Below are 26,150 nucleotides of genomic sequence, written 5' to 3'. Positions count from 1 at the left end.
CCACTGCCGGGTGTAGCCGCCATTCCCCTGGCCTGGGGCCTCCCCTGGACAAAAGGTCGGCTGCCACATTGTCCTCTCCCGGAAGGTGTATGGCCCTCAGGGACACCCCCCGAGCATGTGCCCATAACAGAAGGTCTCGAGCTCTGCTGTAAAGAGACGTTGAACGTAACCCGCCTTGGTGGTTTATGTATGACACTACCGTGGTGCTGTCCGAGCGGACAATCACATGCTTCTCCTGAAGCTGAGGCAGAAAATGGATTAAGGCCTGAAATACTGCCTCCAGTTCCAGCAGATTTATGTGTGCTCCTCTCCACGAGGCACTCCATTGCCCCTGAACTGGACTGCCTCGCCAGACAGCACCCCAGCCTTCCTGTGAAGCATCTGTTGTTATCGTTTCCCTTGAACATACCGGGCCCAGTGTAACTCCCTGCTCTAGGCCTGGAGTGGAGAGCCACCACCGAACTGTTGGAAGACAATCCCTGTCCTTTGGAATCAGTCGCTGTCCATTCTCGTATGGACTCACTTTGTATTTCGCTAACCAATAGCTGCAGTGGGCGCATGTGTAGCAATCCTAATGGTACCACCTGACTGGCTGCTGCCAATAGGCCGAGCAGCCTCCGGCCAAACTTAACTGTAACCTGCTCCTTCTCGAGGAGCTGGGATAGACATTCCTTCAACACCGATTGCCTCTGGGAAGTCAGAGATGCTCTCATCAATGTTGAGTCCAGGGTTAACCCCAGGTACGTCACTACTTTTGTGGGAACGAGACAACTCTTCCTGCTGTTTAGCTTCAGCCTCCAAGTTCTGTAAATGGCCTAGGACCACCTTTATGTTGCTCCTGGCCTGCTGCTCCGTAGGGGAACAAATTACCCAGTCGTCCAGGTAATTTGCTATATGTATGCCCTGACGACGAAGGGGGATGAGCGCTGCATCCATACATTTCGTAAAGGTGCGGGGAGACAATGACAGGCCGAAGGGGAGAACATTGTACTCGTATGCATTGCCCTGGAAATAGAACCTTAGGTACTTCCTGTGGTCCTTGTGAATTGGGATATGAAAATAAGCATCCTGGAGGTCCACTGTTGTGAACCAGTCCCCTTGTCTGATGAAGGTTAAAAGAGTTGATATGTTGAGCATACGGAAAGGCAGCCGTTTTAAATGACGGTTGAATCCCTTGAGATTAAGGATGGGACGAAGACTCCCATCCTTTTTCGGAATCAGGAAATAGGTGGAATAAAACCCCTGCCCTATTGCTTCCAAGGGCAGGTGTGTTATTGCTCCCTTTCCCAGAAGGACTGATACCTCTGCTGCGAGAGACTTGCGCTGTTTCCTGTCTCCTAAAACAGTAGGAACAACCCCTTGAAAACTGGGTGGTCTTGACCTGAATTGGAGTCTGTATCCGAACTCCAAAGTGCTTAGCACCCATGGGCATCGAGTACATTGGCGCCAGTGGAGGAGCTGTTGACTGGAGAAATGTGTGGCCGGAGGCTGAGAACCGTCAGCGACGATTCCTTCCGCCTGACATCCGTGTGATGGAATTCTGTGCCTGTCTGCCCCTACGAAAGGACTGCCAAACTCCTTGGCTTGGTCCAGCCAGAGCCCCTTGGGCAGCTGGTCTACGCTGACTTGGGTAGGCCTGGTTTAACGATTCAGGCCGAGTCCAGCTACTGCCCCCCGTTGTTATCCGAGGCCCACGAATAGCTGGTGCTCGACGTACAGAGCGTGTCAGTTCCCTTGTCCTACGGGACTGCTCCAACGCTGCCTCTGAAGGGGCTCCAAAGACCTCACCAGGGACTAGTGGAGCTGCTACAACTGCCATGCAGTCTTGGTCCAAAAGATTGGCCTGAGATAGCCAAACTTGACGACGTGCTTGAACCACACTGGCCATTGACTGTCCCAGAGCTTGTGCATGTGCACTTGTTCCTCGGATCAGCATATCCACCACCCGCAATGTCTCTGGAATGTCTTCGCTTGTCAAAGTCGAGGACAAATCCTGCAGCATACCTTCTAAATAAACCAAAAGGAGGGAATTGGTGCATGCAAGTCTCGCAGACAAGGCAGAGGCATGATAGGCTTTCCTCAGCTGACTGTCAACTACCCTACAATGCTTGCTAGGGTGTGTAGCATCTCTGCCAGCCCTGGCCAGTTGCTCCTGCCAGCATAGCAAACGTGGGCCCAATCTGCGGAGCTGAAGCCAGCCCATAAGCTGCCGCCCCTGCCAGGTTGCCCAGCTGCGTCCTAGGGAGGGCAGTGGAACTCGGGGCCTTCCATGAAGAATGCAACTCCGTTATAAAGTCTGGAAGTATAGGCAAACCTTCTATTTTCCGGCGCTGTGAGCCTCTGTCAAATACTGAGGATGAAGTTGAAGCAGCTTGTGGAGTTAGGTTTGCCCGCTGTGCTGCCCTAGCAATCACTGCCTTATCTGACGGATCCAAAGGAACAGGATCCGAGGACTGAGAAGAATCATCCCCCATTTCTGAATCAGAGAAGTCCTCTTGATCTGATGGCATGGCATTGTCTTCCCTTCCAAACACCACCAGATGCTATCACAGATAACTCATCTGGGTGGCGGCATGGCTGTCCATGCATCCGCTCCCCAGGACCTAGAGGCCCTAAAGGCCGCTGTTGTGCCTGTAACAAATTATCCAGAGTCTCTTGCATCCCTTGCATTTGCCTCTGAAGATGATCCACCTTCTACATGTTTGCGTTTGCGAGATTGCTTACGCCTGACACCTTCCTCTTGAAGATCCTGCTCAGGCCGATACTGCACTTGGCCTGCAGAGATCTCTTCTGGACATTCCATGTTGTCTTCCCCTTGCATCTTGATAGGGAAGTGAAAATAAACCAGCTAGCTTTTGTCTTCACAGACAAAGAGGGTTTCTCCGGCTGACTTGAACAATGAAACTCTTTCCACGCTGTGCTTAAAACAGCTTATTCCAACTCGGTAGCTTTTCACCTTCACAGGTGAAGAGGCCCCTTTACAAATGATCTGTGTAACTAATAACACCTAAATTATAAATAATATAACAAAACTTACAATAACAACTTAACCCTACTACTTTAGGCTTTAAATAGCTTAATACTCACCTTCACGTGTTTGTTCTTATATAACAGATCACACTAACGCGGTAGCTTTAACCCTCGCGGGTAAAGAGGCTCCTTTCCAAACAGCACGCGGCCACGAGGCAACTTTCACCTTCACAGGCAAAGAGGCTCCCGTCCACCAGCTATTAAAATGAAACAAGCAACTATATCTTACCGTTAACAGCTCTATCGATAGCCAGAAGGCAAAAAAGAGAAAGGGCCGGGTGATTAACACCTGTATATATAGACGGTGATTGCAAGCGGGGCGTGGTTAATTTGATATACCGTCTCCTGACAGCTCATCCTTAGCAAGGCTGACCCATACTGTGGCGTGTTGACTGAAGTGAAATAGAACATCATTTTTGAGTGTGAATGTGTAATTTTGAGTAGAAAATGAACTCCAGATGTCAAAAAATTGCAAGTTAATAAACCTAAAAACAGGAGCAATGATAAAATATAGCTAGAAAACAGCAAAAAAATCAACTTTATTAATTATTTATGCCCCAGTGCATGATGGGAACACTAGTATCAGACAATTTGAGTAGTTTTTACTTAATTTTATATCGCTGATATTTAGGCTTTAATTTCTACAAGCTTGAATTGAGTACTAATATACAAATTACTTTGTTGTTTTTTTTCTATTTTTGCCCTGCCCTCATCATCAGAGAAGAGAAGAGATGCTGCAAGAAGGAGGAGAAGATATTCTGATTCAAGATTATGAGGAACATGATTTGCTGGTCAGTAGACACCACAATAGTGAATTCAATATATAGACTTTAATTAGCTGACACAGAATACAGGAACAGGAATGATAGACATTAACTTAGCATGCAACATTAATGCAAGACAAAACACTGGGGAGAACTAAGGGCTTAAATATACAAGGAGAAGGAATTAAGGTAAAACAGAACAGGTGAGGGATTAGTAATGTATTAGTAAATGTTAGTAAATGTTGAAATTAACATTAACATTCATTGTTAGTTCATGTTAACTAATGAAACCTAGCCAAGAATTCTTTAAAATCCTTAAATTGGAAATGAATAAGAAAAGTACTGTGCACCCAATGCTGCTGATAAAGTCTGTAGAGTCTATAATGAAACTGATTTCTGAACCCATCCTTGTTGTCAATCATAAATGGATCACTGAATGCAGCATTTTTTTAGTGTTGCCAGCTTTACAGATGCAGCTTTCACTGCAGCTCCAGCTCCAACCCCGAGCAAGCTGGCCAAATACTGGGAAGACAATCCATCTTCCACAGTTGGAGCTGCAGGGAACAGAAACGATAAGATCGCAGGTGCAAAAGCAGATCCGAACCCCAGCATAAACATGGTCAGCATAATCAGCAATTTCTTATTAGGACCTAGGAAATATTCATAGTTCTGCCTTTCTTGACTCCATCTCCTCTGCTTCTCTTCTTGGATCCAGATGTCCAAGTCTTTCTTTTCTTTATCTTCTCTTTCCATTCTCTTCTCCTCCTCCTCCATCTCTCTTTCCTCCAGTCTTCTCATGTTCTCCTGCTCTTTCTTCAGAGATGCTCTGAACCGTTCCAGTCTCTCTGGGATCGGATGCGCATTCTGCTCTTCTTTCTTTATATCCTTCTTGATCTGATCAACACTGTTTTGTACGAGTTTCCTTTTTCTCTCTGTTTCTTGCTTCTCTTCATTCATGGACACAATAGCTGAACGCCATCGATCATCAGCCATTTTCTTCACCTCTTTCTCGATTTTCTTCATTCTTTCGGCCATATCAGCTTGCATTTTCTTATCTATTATCTTCTGGGCTTCCTGCATGACTTCTGTGATTGGACTGGTGAAGTGACGGTTCTCATTTTGAGCGAGCAGCTTGTCAACCCTCTGCAGAAGTCGACTCACCTGATCTTGGTTTGTAGGGTTTGTGTTGTCAAAAGCCACGAAACGCCTTCCAAATCTCTCCACGAGCTCCTGCACTTTCTGATTTTGTCTTGAAATAAACTCTTCAATGGATCTCCTCGAAGTCTATCCGCGTGGGAGAATATGAGGATGGTGTGATGAGTGACGTCCTCATGAAACATCTCCAGAATCATGTCTACGGTGCGCTGCTGCTCCTCTGTGAATCGCTCTGATATTGGTATGATGAGCAGAAACGCATGAGGACCTGGAGAACACAAAGCCAGGCAATGAATTACTTCTTGTTTTAATTCTTCTTCTGTCAAATCTGTGTCAAAAAAACCAGGTGTGTCCACAAGAACCAGCTCTCGTTCCTCCACCATCACACATTCTCTCTTGCACTCTTTTGTGACCGAACTCATGCTCAGTTCATCGTTAAAGCGTCTGTCTTCCAGGATGGTGTTTCCTGTCGCGCTTTTCCCTGCTCCTGTTTTCCCCAGCAGAACCAGGCGCAGCTCATTCGGTGCTGGATTTATTGTGCTCTGAGGGTCGCTCCCAAACGACCCTTTGGAGGTTTGGTTCCTCTCGTTTGAGTTTCTGCTGGAACTCTCCCTCCAATCACTGTGTGGCATCTTTGATCCTGAGAAAAAACCCAATATTCAGCAAATTTTTGCGAAAACTAACATTAACCCAGCTAATGTTCTCAGAACGTTGTCGCAAGGTTCTTCAAGTAACATTAATAGAACATTCATTCAAAGTCGTCTGGCCTTTAAACAGGGACATATCATTAAAAAATCTTTTTCCGAGTTTAAGTGCTATAATCGGGTCACCGGTGCATCTACCAACACAGAAAACGGGGAAAGGACAACCCAGTAACTTTGTTTTTAAGCCCTTTCTCTGTACGTATTTAAAAAAACAAGCCACTCAGATTTTTCTCCTCTAGTGATGTCGAAGGGGATCTTATTATAATATTACCACCCCTTAATTTGCACGTTTCCACCCATGGCACCACCATTTTGTTCTTTAGCAAGCTACAACGGTGTATCAGTTCTAACGCCATGGCGAACTATTTAGAGTCTAGTTAGCTTGGACAACCGAAGCGCGAGCAGCAGCTCATTTGCATTTAAAGGGACACACACAAAAACAGCGTGTTTTTGCTCATACCCAAATAGGGGCAAATTTGACAAGCTATAATAAATGATCTGTGGGGGATTTTGAGCTGAAACTTCACAGACACATTCTGGAGACACCAGAAACTGATATTACATCTTGTGAGAAGGGGCATAATAGGTCACCTTTAATAATGTTCTCAAAATGTTAGCACAAAAACGTTATGCATATTATTTTCCTGAATTTTTTAATTTTTTAAATGTTGCTACTTGTTTCAGAACGTTCAGAGAACTTTTAAAAGTAACATTCCCATAATGTCTGAGGAATGACACAATGGAATGTTTCTTTAACGTTCAACGTTTTTATACATTTAATAAACTGGATGTTTTGAACCTTCAGAGAACATTAAGAAATAATGTTTTCATAACTTATTATTAGCAAAACACAATTTAATCCAATTATTTCCTGCAGTCGTGATTTAGTTCACAGTGAAAGATTAATTAATTTACAGCATAAAACAATAAACAATACGCGCTTTATCAAAACAAAAATCATGAATTCATACTAAATACAAGGATAATGTAATAATGCATCTGTAATCATCTAATCAATAAATGATCTTTAATTACCTTCGTTGGACATGTTTTCTGGTTCGGTGTCGTTGTGAAGTGTTTCTTGTTCTGTCTTGTTTGACTGGTTTATGATGGGCAGGACTTCATAAAAAATGATGGGCAGGACTTACAGAAACTAAACTGACCATGAACTCAAATGTTGACGATTTAGATCTCCATTGTTTACAAAAGGATGTTTATTGAGTTTATGTAGCCTACTCTAATGAAAAAATAAATGCATTTATGTTTAAACGCTATTTCACGTAATAACATGCGAGTAAGTGTTGTTTAATTACGAGTTTTTTCGTTCAGAAATGAACTCAGGGATTATTTGCATACGACAATTATTTACATATCGTACCACGTGCACAACGTGTAGACCTATACTGTGTTTCAGTATTTATTGTTTACAGTGTTACAGAGGTTTACAGAGTATGATATATGCAAACTGTAATTTAGAACATTTTGCAAAACTTTATTCTTTTATGGCTGAAAACAGACTAATTTCACAAAGCAGAACAAGGGGGTGAACACTTTTGTACTGAATGGCAGAACAAAAGCAGTGAGAAATGTCCTTTGATTTAGTCATTTATGGAACAAAACAGGAAAACAGAAAGGTTTTCTGAATAAAACTAAAAGAGTCACGTAAAGAAAAAAATGGTTAAATCTATTAAATCAGAATATTAGTAGCCAATTAGTAAATCATCCTAAAATTTAAATGGCATCTTTTATAAACACCCAATTTATACACTAAAAACTATTACAATGGTGTATTTTTCTTAGGTTAATTTGTATATTTGTAAAACTTGTAATTACTATATTTTTCTTTGAATCACATTTTTTATTCATTTACTCTAACTTTATTTAATAGATCAATAACATTTTTTTTTATTTGAATAATCTTTAGTTCTTTATTTGAATCTGATTATTTATTTATTACAAATTTTTCTCTAGACTTTCCCCGTAACTCTCTTGCAGACCCCAGTTTTGCACTATATTTATATATAGTATAAAAACAAAAACTCGTCCTGAAATGACTCAACCCAATGACTCTCATCATTTTCTACTGCATTTATTTGCAAATGCAACAATTCTCACTTTTCAGGAATGATGTTTTTTCTTCATTTTGTTTAACCAACAAAAACTGGTGGTTTTCAGTGTATTAATATGCAAAACCTGGGAAAAATTCCACGGTTGAGAATAACACAGATGAATATTTCATCCAGAAATACAGTACTCACTAAACAAGAACAGAAGCCATTCATATTTTCATTGTCAAATGCATATCCAAAAATCACTTAAGGATGTGCATTTGTAAAGGACTGAAATAATGCATAATTCTACCTAAAATAGTGCACTCAGTACTAAACATTTACGTCTTGATTTGTTTTCATGCTCCAATATGAAGGTTTCTATGAGACTGAGTGCTGCATCTTCTCATGACTTTTAATCTCGATGTATTTGGCCGACTGATAAGCACTGATGTGGTCAATCTTTCCATTGATGAGGACAGGATGATGGATGTGGTTTTCCTCTGAATGCATGAAGCTCTTCTCCATCTTGTGTTCCAGCTGCATGTGATTCTGAGGCGGGAGGCTGAGACACGCCCTGAACGACACAGAAATACTCCATTTCATGCAAATGCTGTCAGAAACGATGCATGATTTAAAGGGAATCGTCACAGACTTGTATCTCACCTCATGACGTTTTCGATGCACGCACGCTGCCGGAAGAACGCGTTGACCACCGGCGCCCCCTGTGGCACGAGAGGGGCTTTGAGGAGGAAGCTGAGCAGCGACAGGACGCTGTGGAAACTCTGGAAAACTGGATGCTCCCGAGTGCAGAATGTGATTCTCTGACACAGTTCTGTCAGGATCACCAGATCCAAGATGATGGGACTGGCCAGCAGAGAGTCCTGAATGCATTCAGTTCATTAATTAATCAAGTCACAATTAATTTGAGCTGCATAATTAATATTCCTGCAGTGTGAATAACTGACCTCGCAGGTGTTGTGCATAGCGATGGTGTTGGTTCCGCCCATCATGATCTCGGAGGTGTACTCATCCATCGCACGCTTGCTGTCGCCCACATAGGGCACATATTTAATAACCACCTGATCACACAAACACAAAGTGGGGCAACCATTTGATTTAGTCTCATCTGATTCGGTCAGACATTATTTTTGCATTGCAACGATATATTTTATTGTCTTTACTGTCACTTTAGATCAACTTAATGTGTCCTTGATGAATAAAACTATTCATTTCCTATGAAAATAAATCTTACTGTTTAACAAAATGCACACTCACACAGTGGTCAGGTTTCTCTCCGGGCTGGTACAGTATCGGGTTGGACCGCACTATATCATCCACCACGTTACTCTTTGAGATCTCTTTAGATCGAAACTGCTGCGGCGCCGACAGATTGAGCCCGTCGTTGTTGCCGAGATGATTATAACTCACTATAGAAGTGGGCTGAAAATGTCCACAATATATATAATTATGTACAACAATGGAGAATATGGGGAAAATAATGAACATTCAAGCATGAAAACCTGTTCTAGCAGAGCCCAAAAACAAGACCTCTATAATGCATTGAAACCCCAAACACAGACAAGTAGTTCTCTTACCTTGATTCCCGCACTGACCAGGAAGTCCACCAGAACAGACTTGATTTTAGTCTGGCCGGATTTGAAGTCGTCTCCACTGATGAAGACTCCGCGCTGGATGGCCAGATCCACGGCTCCGGGCACAAACGTGTTCTGCGGGGATCCGTTAATGTACGCACAACCCTCCAGAATACTGGCCACCGCGAACATGGTGGAAGGAGACACTTCCCCTCCCGTCTGTGACAGAAACATGACATCAAATGCATCCTGTTTCTTAAAGTGTCGTCAACTGGTACCTCAATACTGAAATTTAAAAAATGTGACGATACCAGATTTCCCCCTATTTTTTTAAGCGCTGTTGTTGAGCGGATTCTTAAACACCTCTGATTGGCCGTTGTGTTCAAGCGCTCAACAGATATGTCTGTGATTGGCTATTGTGTTCACGAAAGCAGGTGGATCTATAATATATAGACACCTGATAGAAACTTATTGTGTAGTGTTACAGGAAGTGAAATGCGGCACCTCAATGGTGTTCAGCAGATTCTCCGCAGTGTCATTGACGCCTGGAATGACGTCACAGAATCTCTCGGTGTTTGCGGTCCAGAGAACGATGACTTTATCAATGCCGCTCTTCTGTCTGAAGTCACAGATGTCTCTGCGGATCTGTGCCACCTGACACAAGGACAGAAAACATCTTAATGAAAAAAAAAAACATGTATGTGCATGTACATGCAATGAAATAAAAATACTAGTAACACTTTACAATAAGGTCCCATTAGTAAACATTAGTTAATACAGGGATTCCCAAACCTTTTTGTCATCCTGAAACCCCTTAGACATCAAACATTGACTTGAAGTCTTATTATAATGTGTTACCGAAATATTTAATAACCAGTGCGTCTGTAAACAGTAATTAATGCACCTGTTCAGCTTTGGTTCCTCTGATGAGGTGATCAGCCCTGAACTCCTGGTTCGCAGCAATGAATTCTGGGATATAGACGGATGGTCTGGGCTTAAGCTGGTCCATAAGTGGGCGGAGCTTCTCTTGCAGGCTCCAGTCCAGAACCTGAGCGCGCTCCATGGCTCTGCCCAGATCCAGAGACGAGATATCCCAGCCTGCACACACACACATCTCCAGTCAGATAATGTCTGACCTTTATTGAAGGTTTTTGAAGAAGCTTCTCTAATTACCATCAAAAACGATGTCATTTGGATGCACCATCGGCAGCAGATCTCTGAAGGGAACGTAAACCTCTCCGTCAGGTCCGGATCCCAAACACACCGTGGAAGATTCCAGCAATGAGCCGTAATAATTCGCTTTCTGAAAGAACAGCAATACAAAAATACTGTAACACATGTTTTGCTGTATTGGGTCTCTGCTTGATGTCTAATGAACTTAAAAACATTGACACAGTTTGCTGAATCTCAGAATCTGTACCTTCACTCCGGTCTTGGTTTTCCAGGTCAGACCCAGTTTATTGGCCAGGACAGCAGCTGTGACCGTGGTCCCGTTATTCCCACCCCATCCCACCAGCATCACACCCAGCCTGGGCACCGTCCTCTCGGTGCGGAAGGTGAACTCGGTGCTGGACGGCGTCACCTGAACAAAGAACATTTTGAGAACAATCACATTTAGTTTTATTAAAATATTATTTCTGAACGTCTAGTTTCTTAAATGTTTTAAAAACGTTTTTTGGTTATGCAAACGTTCCATTTTATCATTCTGCAAACATTATTTTGAATGTTCTCTGAATGTTCTGAAACAAGTAGTAACATTTAAAAAACATTAGATGAACGTCCAACTATACAGAGCCCCTCACAGGACATGCAGTAAAAAAATATGCATATCATGGCCATGAATCACTAATTTATCCCCTTGTTTTAAGTAAAATTGTGTGCATGATATAATAATCTGTTCCCCTGTTTTACAAAATCGTGCGCACAATATAATTCCTTCCCTCGTTTTACTATATTGTGTGTATGATATAATAATTCATTCCCTCGTTTCATTAAATCACATGCACAATATAACTGTCACATGTTCAGTCCTGTCTTGTCTGCATTAGTCCTCTTTAGTCACTATGGTTTCTAACTAGTCAAGTCTTGTCAGCTGTTTCCATTTAGTAGTCATTATCTGTGTATTTAAGTTCCTGCCTGTTACGGATCTGCCTGCTTGTTGAATTAAACCCTGTTTACTATTATAAATTTGCATTCGTCTACCTTCGTTCCGTGACAGAATAAACGACCTCTCTATTACGAGATATAAGCATTATGGACTCACCAGCGCTGCGGCTTCTCCTCATCTAGGGTACCTGGCCTCAATGCTCCGGAATGGCGGCCTCTCCCTCACAGCCAGTGAGCCTGAGGCGCCCACAGAGGTCGTTCCAAAACCGGAGCCGGAGAACATCGAAGCCCCGGAGTTGACGCAAACTGGTCAATCCAGGAGCGGACCTGAACCTCAACGATCTGTGGTCCGCGGATCCAAGTCCCCACCCTCGAATCCTCCTTGTCTTCGCAGGTCCCGTCTGGCTATTTGGATGCTCGGGTCCCATCCGTAAATCTTCTTCAGCCTGTATCCCTGCCTGACTTCCTGATCCGGTCACAGCCAGCCCCCTGGATCCGTTGGCACCACTGGTATCGTCAAGCTCCTCGGCTCTGCCCCAGCTGCTCACTCCGTGCGGCTCAGCTTCCTCGCCTCGGGCTTCACTTCCACCAGTCCCCACCTCCACTTCAGACCTCCAGGCCCACGTCTCCACCTCGACCTGTCAGCCCGTCACCATCACCTCGGCTCACCGCTCCCTCATCGCCTCCGCGACCCATCTGTCCGGATGCTCCGCTGGGCTCACTCGCCACTCCAGATCGGCCTCCGACGGTCGACGCCCAGCTTCCGCTAAGGACTTCCTGGGGTTCCAGCTGCGCCTGAACCCTGCACCCCTACAGCATCATTGGGCTCCTCCCTTCCTCCGACCTCACCCTATCGTCGCCCCGGTCATCCGAGTTCCCGTCATCGCCTTGGTCTTGCGAACCAGCAGCTCAGCGGCAGGTTTCCAGGCCTGCAATGTCGCCCACATCCAGTAGCCGCAATGTTCTGCCGGTGCCTTCACTCACCATGGTTCTGCGTCCGTCGATCAGCCCCAGGGATCCGTCCACTCCTGCAGTCAGGACTCCACCCTGGCTCCTCCCACCATCAACTCCACCATGGTGCCCATGGCCAACTACCCCAGGCTGCTGTCCGTCACCAGCTCCACACCCTCCACCAAAGCCTCGCCCTCTTTCCTCTTCAGAGACTTTGTTTGTCACGGCGCGAGGACACGCCTTTTCCGAGGGGGGCGTAATGTCACTATACCAAGTCTTGTCAGCTGTTTCCATGTAATAGTCATTATCTGTGTATTTAAGTTCCTGCCTGTTACGTATCTGCCTGCTTGTTGAATTAAACCCTGTTTACTATTATAAATCTGCATTCGTCTACCTTCACTCCGTGACAATAATATTTTACTAAATTGTGCACAATATAATTTGTTCCCTCATTTTACTAAATTGTGTGCCTGATATAGTAATTTGTTCCCTCGCAAAATATAATTAGTTTCCTTGATTTATTAAATTGTGTGCACGATATAATAATTCATTCCCCCGTTCCATCGTTTCACTAAATTGTGTGTACAATATAATTAGTTTCCTCATTTTACTGAATTTTGTGCACAATATAATTCGTTCCATCGCTTCACTAAATTGTGCGCACAATATAATTCGTTCCATCGTTTTACTACATTGTGCACACAATATAATTCGTTCCATCGTTTTACTAAATTGTGCGCACAATATAATTCGTTCCATCGTTTTACTACATTGTGCGCACAATATAATTAGTTTCCTCATTTTACAGAATTTTGTGCACAATACAATTCGTTCCATCGCTTCACTAAATTGTGCGCACAATATAATTAGTTCCCTCGTTTTACTAAATTGTGCGCACAATATAATTCGTTCCATCATTTTACTGAATTGTGCACACAATATAATTCATTCCATCGTTTTACTAGTGTGCGCACAATATAATTCGTTCCATCGTTTTACTAAATTGTGCGCACAATATAATTAATTCCCTCGTTTTACTAAATTGTGCGCACAATATAATTAGTTTCCTCATTTTACTGAATTTTGTGCACAATATAATTCGTTCCATCGCTTCACTAAATTGTGCGCACATCGTTTTATATGCGCACAATTAATTCCCTCGTTTTACTAAATTGTGCGCACAATATAATTCGTTCCATCGTTTTACTAAATTGTGCGCACAATATAATTTGTTCCATCGTTTCACTAAATTGTGCGCACAATATAATTAGTTTCCTCATTTTACAGAATTTTGTGCACAATGCAATTCGTTCCATCGCTTCACTAAATTGTGCGCACAATATAATTAGTTCCCTCGTTTTACTAAATTGTGCGCACAATATAATTCGTTCCATCATTTTACTGAATTGTGCACACAATATAATTCATTCCATCGTTTTACTAGTGTGCGCACAATATAATTCGTTCCATCGTTTTACTAAATTGTGTGCACAATATAATTTGTTCCATCGCTTCACTAAATTGTGCGCACAATATAATTAATTCCCTCGTTTTACTAAATTGTGCGCACAATATAATTCGTTCCATCGTTTTACTAAATTGTGTGCACAATATAATTAGTTCCCTCGTTTTACTGAATTTTTTGCACAATATAATTCGTTCCCGCATTTTACTAAATTGTGCGCACAATATAATTCGTTCCATCTCTTCATCAAATGGTGCACACAATATAATTCGTTCCATCGTTTCACTAAATTGTGCGCACAATATAATTCGTTCCATCGTTTCACTAAATTGTGCGCACAATATAATTCGTTCCACCGCTTCACTAAATTGTGACAATATAATTCGTTCCATCGCTTCACTAATTTGTGCGCACAATATAATTCATTCCATCGTTTTACTAAATTGTGCGCACAATATAATTTGTTCCCTTGTTTTACTAAAGTGTGCGCACAATATAATTGTTCCATCATTTCATTAAATTGTGCACAATATAATTCATTCCATCATTTTAGTAAATCGTGCACAAGATATATTTCGTTCCCTCATTTTACTAAATCTTGCGCATGATATAACAATTCATTTCCTTGCACAATATAATAATTTATTCCCTCATTTTACTAAAACGCATGCATTATATAGTAATTTGTTCCCTCGCACAATATAATTAGTTCCCTCGTTTTACTAAATTGTGTGCATGATATAATAATTCATTTCATTTTACTAAATCACACGCACAATATAATTTGTTCGTTTTACTAAATTGTGCACACAATATAATTTGTTCCCGTTTTACTAAATTGCGTGCACAATATAATTTGTTTCCTTCTTTTACTAAACTGTGTGCACAATAGAATTAATTACCTTGTTTTACTAAATTGTGCGCACAATATAATTCATTCCCTCATTTTACTAAATCGCACGCACGATATAATAATTCATTCCCGTGTTTCACTAAATAGTGCACACAATATAATTTGTTCCCTCCTTTTACTAAATTGTGCGCACAATATAATTAGTTCCCGCGTTTCACTAAATTGCATGCACAATATAATTTGTTCCCTCGTTTTACTAAATTGTGCGCACAATATAATTAGTTCCCGCGTTTCACTAAATTTTGCGCACAATATAATTAGTTCCCGCGTTTCACTAAATTGTGCGCACAATATAATTAGTTCCCGCGTTTCACTAAATTGTGCGCACAATATAATTAGTTCCCGCGTTTCACTAAATTGTGCGCACAATATAATTAGTTCCCGCGTTTCACTAAATTGTGCGCACAATATAATTAGTTCCCGCGTTTCACTAAATTGTGCGCACAATATAATTAGTTCCCGCGTTTCACTAAATTGCGCGCACAATATAATTAGTTCCCATGTTTCACTAAATTGTGCGCACAATATAATTAGTTCCCATGTTTCACTAAATTGTGCGCACAATATAATTTGTTCCCTCATTTTACTAAATTGAGCGCACAATATAATTTGTTCCTGCATTTCACTAAATTGAGCGCACAATATAATTTGTTCCCGCGTTTCACTAAATTGTGCGCACAATATAATTAGTTCCCGCGTTTCACTAAATTGCGCGCACAATATAATTAGTTCCCGCGTTTCACTAAATTGAGCGCACAATATAATTAGTTCACGTTTCACTAAATTGTGCGCACAATATAATTAGTTCCCGCGTTTTACTAAATTGCGCGCACAATATAATTTGTTCCCGCATTTCACTAAATTGTGCGCACAATATAATTTGTTCCCTCATTTTACTAAATTGCGCGCACAATATAATTAGTTTCCGCGTTTCACTAAATTGCGCGCACAATATAATTTGTTCCCGCGGTTCACTAAATGTGGCGCACAATTAGGGCTGGGCGATATATCGCATGCGATTCTCACGCGCATTTCGTCAGTAAAGCTGGTTCCCTGATTACCGCTAAATCGCCATCACCTGCTTTCAAATGGAGCGCCTTTTAATAGACAAAGCCGTAGTTCACTGATAAGCCACGCAAAATCGCGTTCATTATCGAAGTCGATTCATCTTCGATACTGAACGCGATTTTGCGTGGCTTCTCCGTGAACTACGGCTTTGTCTATTAAAAGGCGCTCCATTTGAAAGCAGGTGATGGCGATTTAGCGGTAATCAGGGAACCGGCTTTACTGACGAAATGCGCGTGAGAATCGCATGCGATATATCGCCCAGCCCTACGCACAATATAATTTGTTCCTGCATTTCACTAAATTGAGCGCACAATATAATTTTTTCCCGCGTTTCACTAAATTGCGCGCACAATATAATTAGTTCCCGCGGTTCACTAAATTGTGCGCACAATATAATTAGTTCCCGCGGTTCACTAAATTGCGCGCACAATATAATTAGTTCCCACGGTTCACTAAATTGGGCGCACAATATAATTAGTTCCTGCAGTTCACTAAATTGGGCGCACAATATAATTAGTTCTCGCGGTTCACTAAATCGCGCGCACAATATAAATAGTTCCCGCGTTTCACTAAATTGTGCACACAATATAATTCGTTCCATCGCTTTACTAACTTGTGCGCATGATTGATTTTTTTTTTTACTAACTTTCTTCTGTTGAATATAAAAAACAATATTTTCAAGAATGTGGGTAATCAAACAGTTGCTGGTCCCCACTGACTTCGACTGTATAGGAGAAAAACATTATGGAAGTCAATGGGGTCTAACAACCGTTTGGTTGCCCACATTCTTCAAAAATATCTTCTTTTATGCTCAACAGAAGAAAGAAAGTCCTACAGGTTTGGAACAACTTGAGGGCGAGTAAATGATGACAGATTTTTTGAGCGAGCTGCGCCTTTAAGAGAACGCCAAACTTCTTCTGAGAAGGTTCCCTGTTAGCTGGAGTGATTCAAAATGTTGTTTAACAGAAGTGGCATGTCAGCGATTTAAATAAGGAACAAAATGCAATGCAACTTTATTATTCACACAAACTCTCCTAATAAAACATTCAGAATCCATCAGTTTAAAGGGGTTGAAACACTCACAGTGAACTCGTCTCCATCTCGACACACAGACGCAGTGTGGTAACAGTACCGAGACTCGATGTGTTTCTCAGTGTATTTCACATCAGCGCTGTTGATACGAACTTGCATGATGATGATGAACCTGCAACATATGAGATGATGCAAAATCATTGATTTTTATTCATTCCAATTTAAATATATGTGCAACATGAAATAAAGCATTAAACTTGCATTTAATATATTATTGAATAATATAATAATCTAAGCATTATACATACCTTTAATGTTTCCAGAGCAGAATAAAAAAATATCTTTCAAGGTAGACTTAAATCCTTTAAAACCGTTAAGCTGGTGTCTGTAAAACTATTCGAATGTGCGCAGGTTCGCTCACCTGATCCGTCTGGAAGTGTGTCGCACGAGATATATCTATCTGCAGAGCCGCAGAACTACGTCACAGCAGTCTGAGGACAGCAGATTTCAACCCGCTGACTATCGCGTATCCAACCACTAACCCACCCCTTCACTGTAACTATAAGGCATAAGCTCCACCCCAGCGCCGGTCTGAGACTGCTGGTCTCGCGCTACCGTCCTCCCGTTGCTGTGACGAACATCTCTGCGGTTCTGCAGTTGGTCATTATGTGTCGCATGCCACTATCTCACTTCATCGCGCGGAGGCGGAGTTACCAAAACCTTCTCGATTTTTCGACTCGTGGACCAGAATGTGAGGATTTATGATTCTGTGAGACAAAAGAAGAACTAATCCGCGCGTGCGATGGATAAAAAGGAACAATCAGTACTGTATGATGCATCTGCATTTAATGCTGTATAGATGCAGATGCTCGATTAGACTACTTTGTGTTAAAATATGCATGAATAAATGACATGCATAACGCATGCATCTGAGAGATAATAATTTCTCAATAGCATTTTTAAGTAACCCTCACATCAGAAGTGCAGAATTTCAATGCACTGTTCTTAATGTCTTAAACACAAAAATATCTGGTCATCCAGTCCTAGACAAGGACAAACACTTCTTGAAACAGATAGGAAGGTGTTGTGACTCAGCAAGGAAATTTTCCAAAGCACTTGGAGACAGTGGAAATGTACCAAGTTAGTGAAGAACAATCAGAGAGTCCAAGAATGATCTAGAAACTCAAGGTTTTTTTTTTTAGAGAGGCAGTGGAAAATCACTGATGGTGTTGAGCAGATAAACACCCTTCCCCTTAACTTCCCCTTGAACTGTTTTTGTTCACATAATTACCTCTGTAACAGCACTGCTGTTAAAGAAGCATGCAGAAGTGTTTCTAACAACGTATATACTGCAGTATTCATCATTTTACAACTAAAAAGCCCTGTAAACACCTTTATTACAACCTTAAAGAGTTCCATCAGGCGCTTCATATATGTAACCTTTTAGGTGTTCCCATCATGGGATCATTTTATGAATTAAACCGCTTGTAAACATGCTTTATTATTAGAAAAAGAGAAAGAAAATACAGCTGCATGCAGCGATTATCGGGGCCAAGCACATAAAGTATGATGAGTCATGGACACATGGCTGGGAGCTTCAGCGCAACTGAAACGATGAGCAATTAAAGACATTTTTAGATTATTTTTGTCAAAATGCCTGAAAAATCACAAATACAATCACTTGTAATATGATTAAATTGCTTATCACTTTTGATCAATAGGTGGCGCTGTTGCTAAACTGATGTTGTGTGGTCAGTGTAAGGAGCCAATGACACATTCAAAGGTCTGAAAATGGTCCGAGACTATTTAGGTGAAAATCGGACCAATGGTGTAGGAGTTTAAAGATGAGAAATTCATAATGGCGGACAGCAAGTTTGACCAAATATGGCATAACTGTTATTATTGTTCTCGACATAACTCAAGGAATCTATCAAGACCAGTTTCATTAAAATAGACAAAATTAATCAAAAGCTATTAGCATTTTTTGAAACGTCATTATCATTTTTGACCAAAAGGTGGCGCTGTTCTGAAACTTTTTGAGTACCTTCAGGGCATGGTCCCGATGACACATACCAAGTTTTGTAATGATACGCTAAAGTGTTCATAAAGTACATTTTACCGCAAAATTCAAGATGGCCGACACCCAGAATGGCCGATAAGAGAAAATTGGGTATCATTCTACTCGGTATGCTGAACTGAATCAAAAGAGACCAGTTTTTTGGGGCTGTAAGCAAAAATAGTTTTTAACTTTATCTAGTTAATAATTATATCATCTAATTAACAGTTATAAGCATTTTTCATATCTCCTGGCAAGTAGGTGGCGCTGTGCTGAAATGCAGCATGTAGCCTCAGGACATGCTTGTGATGACATGTACCAAATTTGGTCTAAATATGTTAAAGCGTTGCGGAGATATAGTCTCACGCTCAATTTGATTCGTCAATTTAGTTTGTGCGTCATTTGACAACGGTTGGGTTTATCTAAAAGTTTTGATACCTTTTTTGCCTAGAACCATCTAGGATTAGTTCGAAAAAGTGTTTTTTTTCATGACGGAAAATGACGTGTAATCAAATCGTCTTGAGTCATGGAATCAGAGGAAAAAATAATTTAGTTTCTAGCCCTTACGGTTATTAGCATAAACGTAAGAGAAATTTTGGACAGTTGGTGGCGCTAGAGGGATTGAGTTTAAGACTCCAAAATTGGTGTGGTTAATGTTCAGACTGTCCTCTATCTGTGTGCCAAATTTCACAACTTTTTACCATATGGGCTGCCATAGACTCAAGCGGATGAAGAAGAAGAAAACGAATGGATAAAAAAGGCCGCTAACAACCTGTTAAACATTAACGTGTCACACAATCATTTAAAACTGAGTCAAGAACGTCTAGAACCACATTGAACCTTTTTTTTAAGAGGGAAAGAACAAAACACACTCCTGCATAAATTGCAACATTTAATTCTATTTTATCAAGTTTCTGTAAACTTCTTATAGAATACCAATAGAAACAATTTTGGTAATGACAGACTATTTTGCATCAGGAAAATGAAGATTAAACAAAGATTAAATTCTCTTAATTCAATAAAAGGTAAAAATAAAAATGTGTAATCACTCTTACAGTATTTGCTTCAGAGACAGAACTTCAATGAAAATATGTTGTAGAATTTATTCGTAAACATAAATGTTTGCTGTGTAATGATAGAACACATAATTACAGGCAGTATATCACTGTATCCTATATTTAATATAGGATATAATCAAATTTATTTAGATAAGATTTATTAAAAGTACACTATGTACTTTTTGTTCAAAATGAACATAATTTAAATAATGAATCAATACATCACCAATCCTTCCAAAACATGTTTTTGTAAGTGTTTATATTTCAGACCTGACGGGATGGTAGTTTTATGAGTTTTATGAGCAGTAGGAGAATCATATTCATCTGCAGTCATGCAGAACTGAAGCAAACCAAAACAATGTTCTTCTGCAAAATACATGCAGTTTTGTTTTTAACCACTAGAGGGCCAGAAGTGCCCAATAAACACTGATACTCTGAGGGTGAATGACTAAAGGTATGCTTGATGTGTGTTCATCCAGTCATGCACACACACACACACACACACACACACACACACACACACACACACACACGTCAGTGTGAAACTGATGCTTCATCAACACAAACACATTTGTCTTGTTCACCGTTTCTCTCTTCATTTCAGCAGCTGCAGCTCGTGTCAGACGATCATCTCAGACAAATCTGCAGGTAAATAACAATAAAATTAATATACTATTTCATATATTATTACTTTAAAAATGATCAATTGTACATTGTAATCAATACATGATTTATGAATACATGCTAAAATGTAGCGATTAGGCCTGTCATGATCATGAACTTATGCTGATAATAAAAATAATTGTGATTAATGATTTAATTAATCATTAATTAAACCTAATATGTTATTTGTATATAATCTAATGATAAAAATTATAATAAAACAGGGCCATATGATTTACTTTGATGCTGTGAAAATATTTACAATATAATATAATATAATATAATATAATATAATAATGCCGTCTGATTAAAGCCAAACCTTCCTTTAGGAAGGCCTCCGACTATATTTGTGTCATTTACGACAGAGTTTTTTTAATTTATTGCTGTTATCTGATTATCAAGTAAAGGATACACTTTATTTTAAGGTGTCTTTGTTACACTGTAATTATATATTTAAGTACTGAGTAATATTAAGTAACTACATGTACTTGCTATAGGTTTAGGATTAGGGTTAGGTTTGGTTTAGGGTTAGTTGCATGTAATTATGCATAATTTATAGTTATTACTATATTAACTACATGTAACATGACACTGTAAAATAAAGTGTTACCCAAGTAAATAAGTGATTAAATAAACAGCTTCACAGGATTTAATTACAGTGTAACAGAAGATTTGTATAGAGAGATGATCATGAGCTAGAATGTGTTTTGTAACGCAGTGTTCTTTCAAGCTCTGTTGAGTCTGAAAATAGAGCGCGCTCCTGTAGAGATGAAGGCGATCTGACGCTTTTGTTGTGCTGACCTTCGACATTTCAGTCAGAGAGATCATTTAACCCTCTGAACACACTGTAGCAGTTCATATGTCAAATTAATCTTTACTTTTAATGATATATATGGTATATATGGAAGCTCATTTCTGCTGCACAAGACAAAAAAAAAATAATCATGCTTTGGTAATCATAATTCACACATAAAAAGTCAAAATTAGGGCACACAAATTCTGAATTAACATCATAATTTTGACCTTTTTTTCTCACAATTATGATTTTATAACAGTATCTCATAATTTCTAAATTTGTAATATATAAATTTGGACTTTTTATATTATAATTCTAGTTTAGTATGTCATAATTTTGACTTCTCACAACTATGAGTTTTTACTCATGACTGTCAATTTTGATTTTTTCTCATAATGTCTGTCATAATTTTAACTTTTCCTCATATTTGACTTTTTATTTCATAATTATGACATTTATGTCATTTTATTTTCATAATGAACTCTGTTGAATACGGTCTGAAAGTCACTCAAACTGAAAGTTCTTCCATCATTTTTGAGATAATTTTTCCTCAATCAATCAAATCTAAATTTAATTCAATTTTAACCAATTTTCTCCCATAATGTGATGTGAATTTGAGTGAAACAAAGTTTAGTTAAAAAAAAATCCTACATTGCATAATATAAAGAGCAGGAATTAAATATAATTATGATGTAAATTGTAAAAAATTATGACGTGAATGTCATAATTTTTAATTTTTGTCAATTAGGACCATGTCATAATTTTTAAGTTTTGATATAACAATTATGACTTAGTATGTCAATTTCTACTTATGTCAATTTCTACTTTTATCTCATAATTATGACTTAGTATGTCAATTCTGACTTTTTACATCATAATTTCAACTTTTTTATTATGATTATGACTTAGTATGTAATTTTTGACTTATGTCAATTTCGACTTTATCGCATAATTATGACGTTAATTTTGACTTTTTATGTCAATTTGTACTTTTATCTCATAATTATGACTTAGTATGTCAATTCCGTCTTTTTGTCATAATTTCGACTTTATTCACATAATTGTCATTTTGACGTCAATTTCTGCTTTTTTCACATAATTATGACTTAGTATGTCAATTTTGACTTTTTGTTAATTTGTACTTTTTTATCGCATAATTATGACTTATGTCAATTTCTACTTTTTATCGCATAATTATGACTTATGTCAATTTCTACTTTTTATTGCATAATTATGACTTAGTATGTAATTTTTGACTTGTCAATTTCGGCTTTCACATAATTAAGATGTCAATTTTGACTTTTTGTCAATTTCTACTTTTTTATTGCATAATTATGACGTCAATTTCTACTTTTTTAATCGCATAATTATGACTTATGTCAATTCCGACTTTTTGTTATAATTTCGACTTTATTGTATATTTATGACTAAGTATGTAATTTTTGACTTTTGTCAATTTCTAATTTTTCACATAATTGTCATTTTGATGTCAATTTCTACTTGATCGTATAATTATGACTTAGTCTGTCAATTTTGACTTTTTGTTAATTTGTACTTTTTTATCGCATAATTATGACTTTTTATGTCAATTTCTACTTTTTATTGCATAATTATGACTTAGTCTGTCAATTTTGACTTTTATGTCATAGTTTCTACTTTTATCTCATAATTACAACTTACTATGTCAGTTCTGACTTTTTGTCATAATTTCGACTTTATTCACATAATTGTCATTTTGAGGTCAATTTCTACTTTATTGCATAATTATAACGTCAATTTTAACTGTTAATTTCTGCTTTTTTCACATAATTATAACTTAGTATGTCAATTTTGACTTTTTGTTAATTTCTACTTTTTATTGCATAATTATGACTTAGTATGTAATTTTTGACTTGTCAATTTCGGCTTTCACATAATTAAGATGTCAATTTTGACTTTTTGTCATTTCTACTTTTTTATTGCATAATTATGACGTCAATTTTTTTACTTTTTTAATCGCATAATTATGACTTATGTCAATTCCGACTTTTTGTTATAATTTCGACTTTATTGTATATTTATGACTTAGTATGTAATTTTTGACTTTTGTCAATTTCTAATTTTTCACATAATTGTCATTTTGATGTCAATTTCTACTTGATCGTATAATTATGACTTAGTCTGTCAATTTTGACTTTTTGTTAATTTGTACTTTTTTATCGCATAATTATGACTTTTTATGTCAATTTCTACTTTTTATTGCATAATTATGACTTAGTCTGTCAATTTTGACTTTTATGTCATAGTTTCTACTTTTATCTCATAATTACAACTTACTATGTCAGTTCTGACTTTTTGTCATAATTTCGACTTTATTCACATAATTGTCATTTTGACGTCAATTTCTACTTTATTGCATAATTATAACGTCAATTTTAACTGTTAATTTCTGCTTTTTTCACATAATTATAACTTAGTATGTCAATTTTGACTTTTTGTTAATTTCTACTTTTTATTGCATAATTATGACTTAGTATGTAATTTTTGACTTGTCAATTTCGACTTTTTTACATAATTAAGACGTCAATTTTGACTAATGTCATAATTTCTACTTTTATCTCATAATTATGACGTCAATTTTGACTTTTTGTCAATTTCTACTTTTTTAATCGTATAATTATGACTTAGTATGTCAATTCCGACTTTTTGTTATAATTTCGACTTTATTGTATATTTATGACTTAGTATGTAATTTTTGACTTTTGTCAATTTCTAATTTTTCACATAATTGTCATTTTGATGTCAATTTCTACTTGATCGCATAATTATGACAGTATGTCAATTTTGACTTTTTGTTAATTTGTACTTTTTTATCGCATAATTATGACTTTTTATGTCAATTTCTACTTTTTATTGCATAATTATGACTTAGCATGTAAATTTTGACTTTTATGTCATAGTTTCTACTTCTATCTCATAATTATGACTTAGTATGTCAATTCCGACTTTTTGCCATAATTTTGACTTTTCCACATAATTATGACTTGATTTTTGGCATGATTTTTTTTTTTATGTGGCGGAGATGTGCTTCCATAGTGTTGATTTGATATTGAGCGGTTGAAGTTGAACTGATGTCTGTGACTTTGACTCCAGGCATGACGGAGCCGGCGGGTTTCCTGATGGACGGGAGACCGCTCATCACCGCCGCTCAGCTGGGCAAACTGCGCTTAGTTCGTCTGCTGGTGGAAGGAGGTGCTCAGGTCAACGAGAGGAACCAGAGAGGAGAGACGCCGCTGCTGGCCGCCTGCCGAGCTCTCCGCGCCGATCAGTCTGGAACCATGATGCTGAGATTGATTCAGTTTCTTCTTAGTAACCAGGCCGACCCGAACATCCAGGACAAGACGGGCCGCACGGCTCTGATGTACGCCTGCATGGAGCGGGCCGGAGCGGAGGTGGCGGCCGCTCTGATCGCAGCAGGCGCTGATCCCAGTATGGAGGATTACTCCGGAGCGTCGGCCCTCGTTTACGCCATCAACGCACACGATCAGGACACGCTGACGGTGCTGCTGGACGCCTGCAGAGCCCGAGGACGGGACATTATTATTATAGCCACAGATCTCAGCTGCGACGGCAGCAGCGTGACGCGCCGCTATCTGAACGTTCCCCCGTCGCCCGACACCTCACCCATCTCCTGCATGTCGCCCTCCGACATCGAGCTGAAGACAAACTCTCCAAACTCTGACGGCGAAAACATCTTCAACTTTCGAGCAGGTGGTTCTCCGGTGCTTCCACGAAGCAAAAGCCGTCAGCGGTTACACTCAGAGCCATGGCTGGCCATCCAAAACCTCGCGCATCTCAGCCAGACCTACGAGAAGAGCCTAGAAGAAGCTGTGAAAGAGGAAAATGAGGAGGAGAATGAGGACAAACACTTACTTAGCAGATGTTTTCAATCGGAGAAAGCAGATTTCAAGCTCAGAGCTGCAGGAACACGGTGCAGGAACCCATCAGAGCGGCTGCAGAGCAGAAGAAGCACATTACCGGATCTCCTTCAGCCGCCGTCCCTCAAACTCACGCTCTCCGGCTCGGACACTCACTTACATCAGGAGGTGTCCAGGTTCCCTTCCATATACAGAACCAGTTCGTTGTTTCTGGCTCCTCCTGACAGGCTTCACGACTTCCATACGGGGAACAAGAAGTCGTCGAGAGAGCAGTTGAGATCTCAGGCTCACAGCAGCTTCTTGCCTCCTCTTCCAGTCGGCTCCGGTGTGAATGTTACCGCGTGCAGAGAGCCGATCCCAGCCTCCCTCGCTCTCAGTCCGTCACGCCGTCACTCGGTTCAGCTCCAGATGGAAGCTCCGAGGAGACGTTGTGAAAATGTCTTCTATAATAAAACTTGGACAATTAAATATCATTAACTTGAAACTGTAAAACACTGTTTTATTTAATAAATAAAAAAGAAAAAAAAATATCTGACTTATTGCTGGTTGGTTATTTAAAAAAAAAAAATGTTGCCACTAAATAAATTAATAAATGCAAATAAATAAGTAAGAAAAAAAATGTTTTTGTTTTTGTTGTTGTTTTTTGCTGGCTAGCTGGATATTTACAAAAACAAAAATGTAAATAAATAAGAAAAAATTACTAGATTTATTTGCCACTAAATAAATAAATTAGAAAAAAAACTGGATGGTTATTTAAAAATTGTCACTAAATAAATGAATAAATGTAAATAAATAAATAAGAAAACAAATCTGACTTTTGCTGGCTGGT

At 39.2% G+C, this 26,150-nt stretch overlaps 2 protein-coding genes and 1 pseudogene across 3 annotated transcripts; 1 reads left to right on the top strand and 2 right to left on the bottom strand.

The window, feature by feature from the left end:
- Positions 1-2,699: 2,699 nt before the first annotated feature.
- LOC125251419 lies at positions 2,700-6,922 on the bottom strand (annotated as a pseudogene).
- An 804-nt stretch (positions 6,923-7,726) lies between these two features.
- On the bottom strand, positions 7,727-17,397 carry LOC125251417 (inositol-3-phosphate synthase 1-A-like). Of its 2 annotated transcripts, XM_048164422.1 has the most exons (11): positions 17,140-17,397; positions 16,883-17,003; positions 10,717-10,878; positions 10,470-10,599; positions 10,201-10,394; positions 9,801-9,950; positions 9,300-9,515; positions 8,980-9,144; positions 8,670-8,783; positions 8,368-8,585; positions 7,727-8,278 (listed from the first exon to the last, which is right to left on the bottom strand). In XM_048164422.1, the coding sequence occupies exons 2-11, from the start codon at positions 16,988-16,990 to the stop codon at positions 8,083-8,085; spliced, it is 1,653 nt and encodes a 550-aa protein (XP_048020379.1). In that variant the 5' UTR covers positions 16,991-17,003; positions 17,140-17,397; the 3' UTR covers positions 7,727-8,082. The 2 variants fall into 2 exon arrangements, with proteins under 2 accessions (XP_048020379.1, XP_048020380.1); XM_048164423.1 differs by lacking the exons at positions 16,883-17,003; positions 17,140-17,397 and adding an exon at positions 11,560-13,478.
- Positions 17,398-20,441: 3,044 nt separating this feature from the next.
- LOC125251420 (ankyrin repeat domain-containing protein 34B) lies at positions 20,442-25,890 on the top strand. Its single transcript, XM_048164426.1, has 2 exons — positions 20,442-20,593; positions 24,537-25,890. The coding sequence occupies exons 1-2, from the start codon at positions 20,494-20,496 to the stop codon at positions 25,796-25,798; spliced, it is 1,362 nt and encodes a 453-aa protein (XP_048020383.1). The 5' UTR covers positions 20,442-20,493; the 3' UTR covers positions 25,799-25,890.
- Positions 25,891-26,150: the final 260 nt, after the last annotated feature.

The sequence above is a fragment of the Megalobrama amblycephala genome, linkage group LG17 (assembly GCF_018812025.1).
Source record: "Megalobrama amblycephala isolate DHTTF-2021 linkage group LG17, ASM1881202v1, whole genome shotgun sequence".
Classification (NCBI taxonomy): Eukaryota; Metazoa; Chordata; class Actinopteri; order Cypriniformes; family Xenocyprididae; genus Megalobrama; species Megalobrama amblycephala.
The sequence above is the reverse complement of the archived record's forward strand: the minus strand, read 5'-3'. Positions and strand labels throughout refer to the sequence as shown.

What these genes read in the sequence shown, in the direction of transcription:
- LOC125251417 (XM_048164422.1), bottom strand. Translation starts at nt 16,990, where the DNA reads ATGCAAGTTCGTATCAACAGCGCTGATGTGAAATACACTGAGAAACAC. An exon ending in AAACCAAGACCGGAGTGAAG is followed by an intron (nt 10,600 to 10,716) that starts GTACAGATTCTG and finishes CTGTTCTTTCAG; the next exon opens with AAAGCGAATTATTACGGCTC. An exon ending in TGGTCAGTGCGGGAATCAAG is followed by an intron (nt 9,145 to 9,299) that starts GTAAGAGAACTA and finishes GGACATTTTCAG; the next exon opens with CCCACTTCTATAGTGAGTTA.
- LOC125251420 (XM_048164426.1), top strand. Translation starts at nt 20,494, where the DNA reads ATGCTTCATCAACACAAACACATTTGTCTTGTTCACCGTTTCTCTCTT. An exon ending in CATCTCAGACAAATCTGCAG is followed by an intron (nt 20,594 to 24,536) that starts GTAAATAACAAT and finishes CTTTGACTCCAG; the next exon opens with GCATGACGGAGCCGGCGGGT.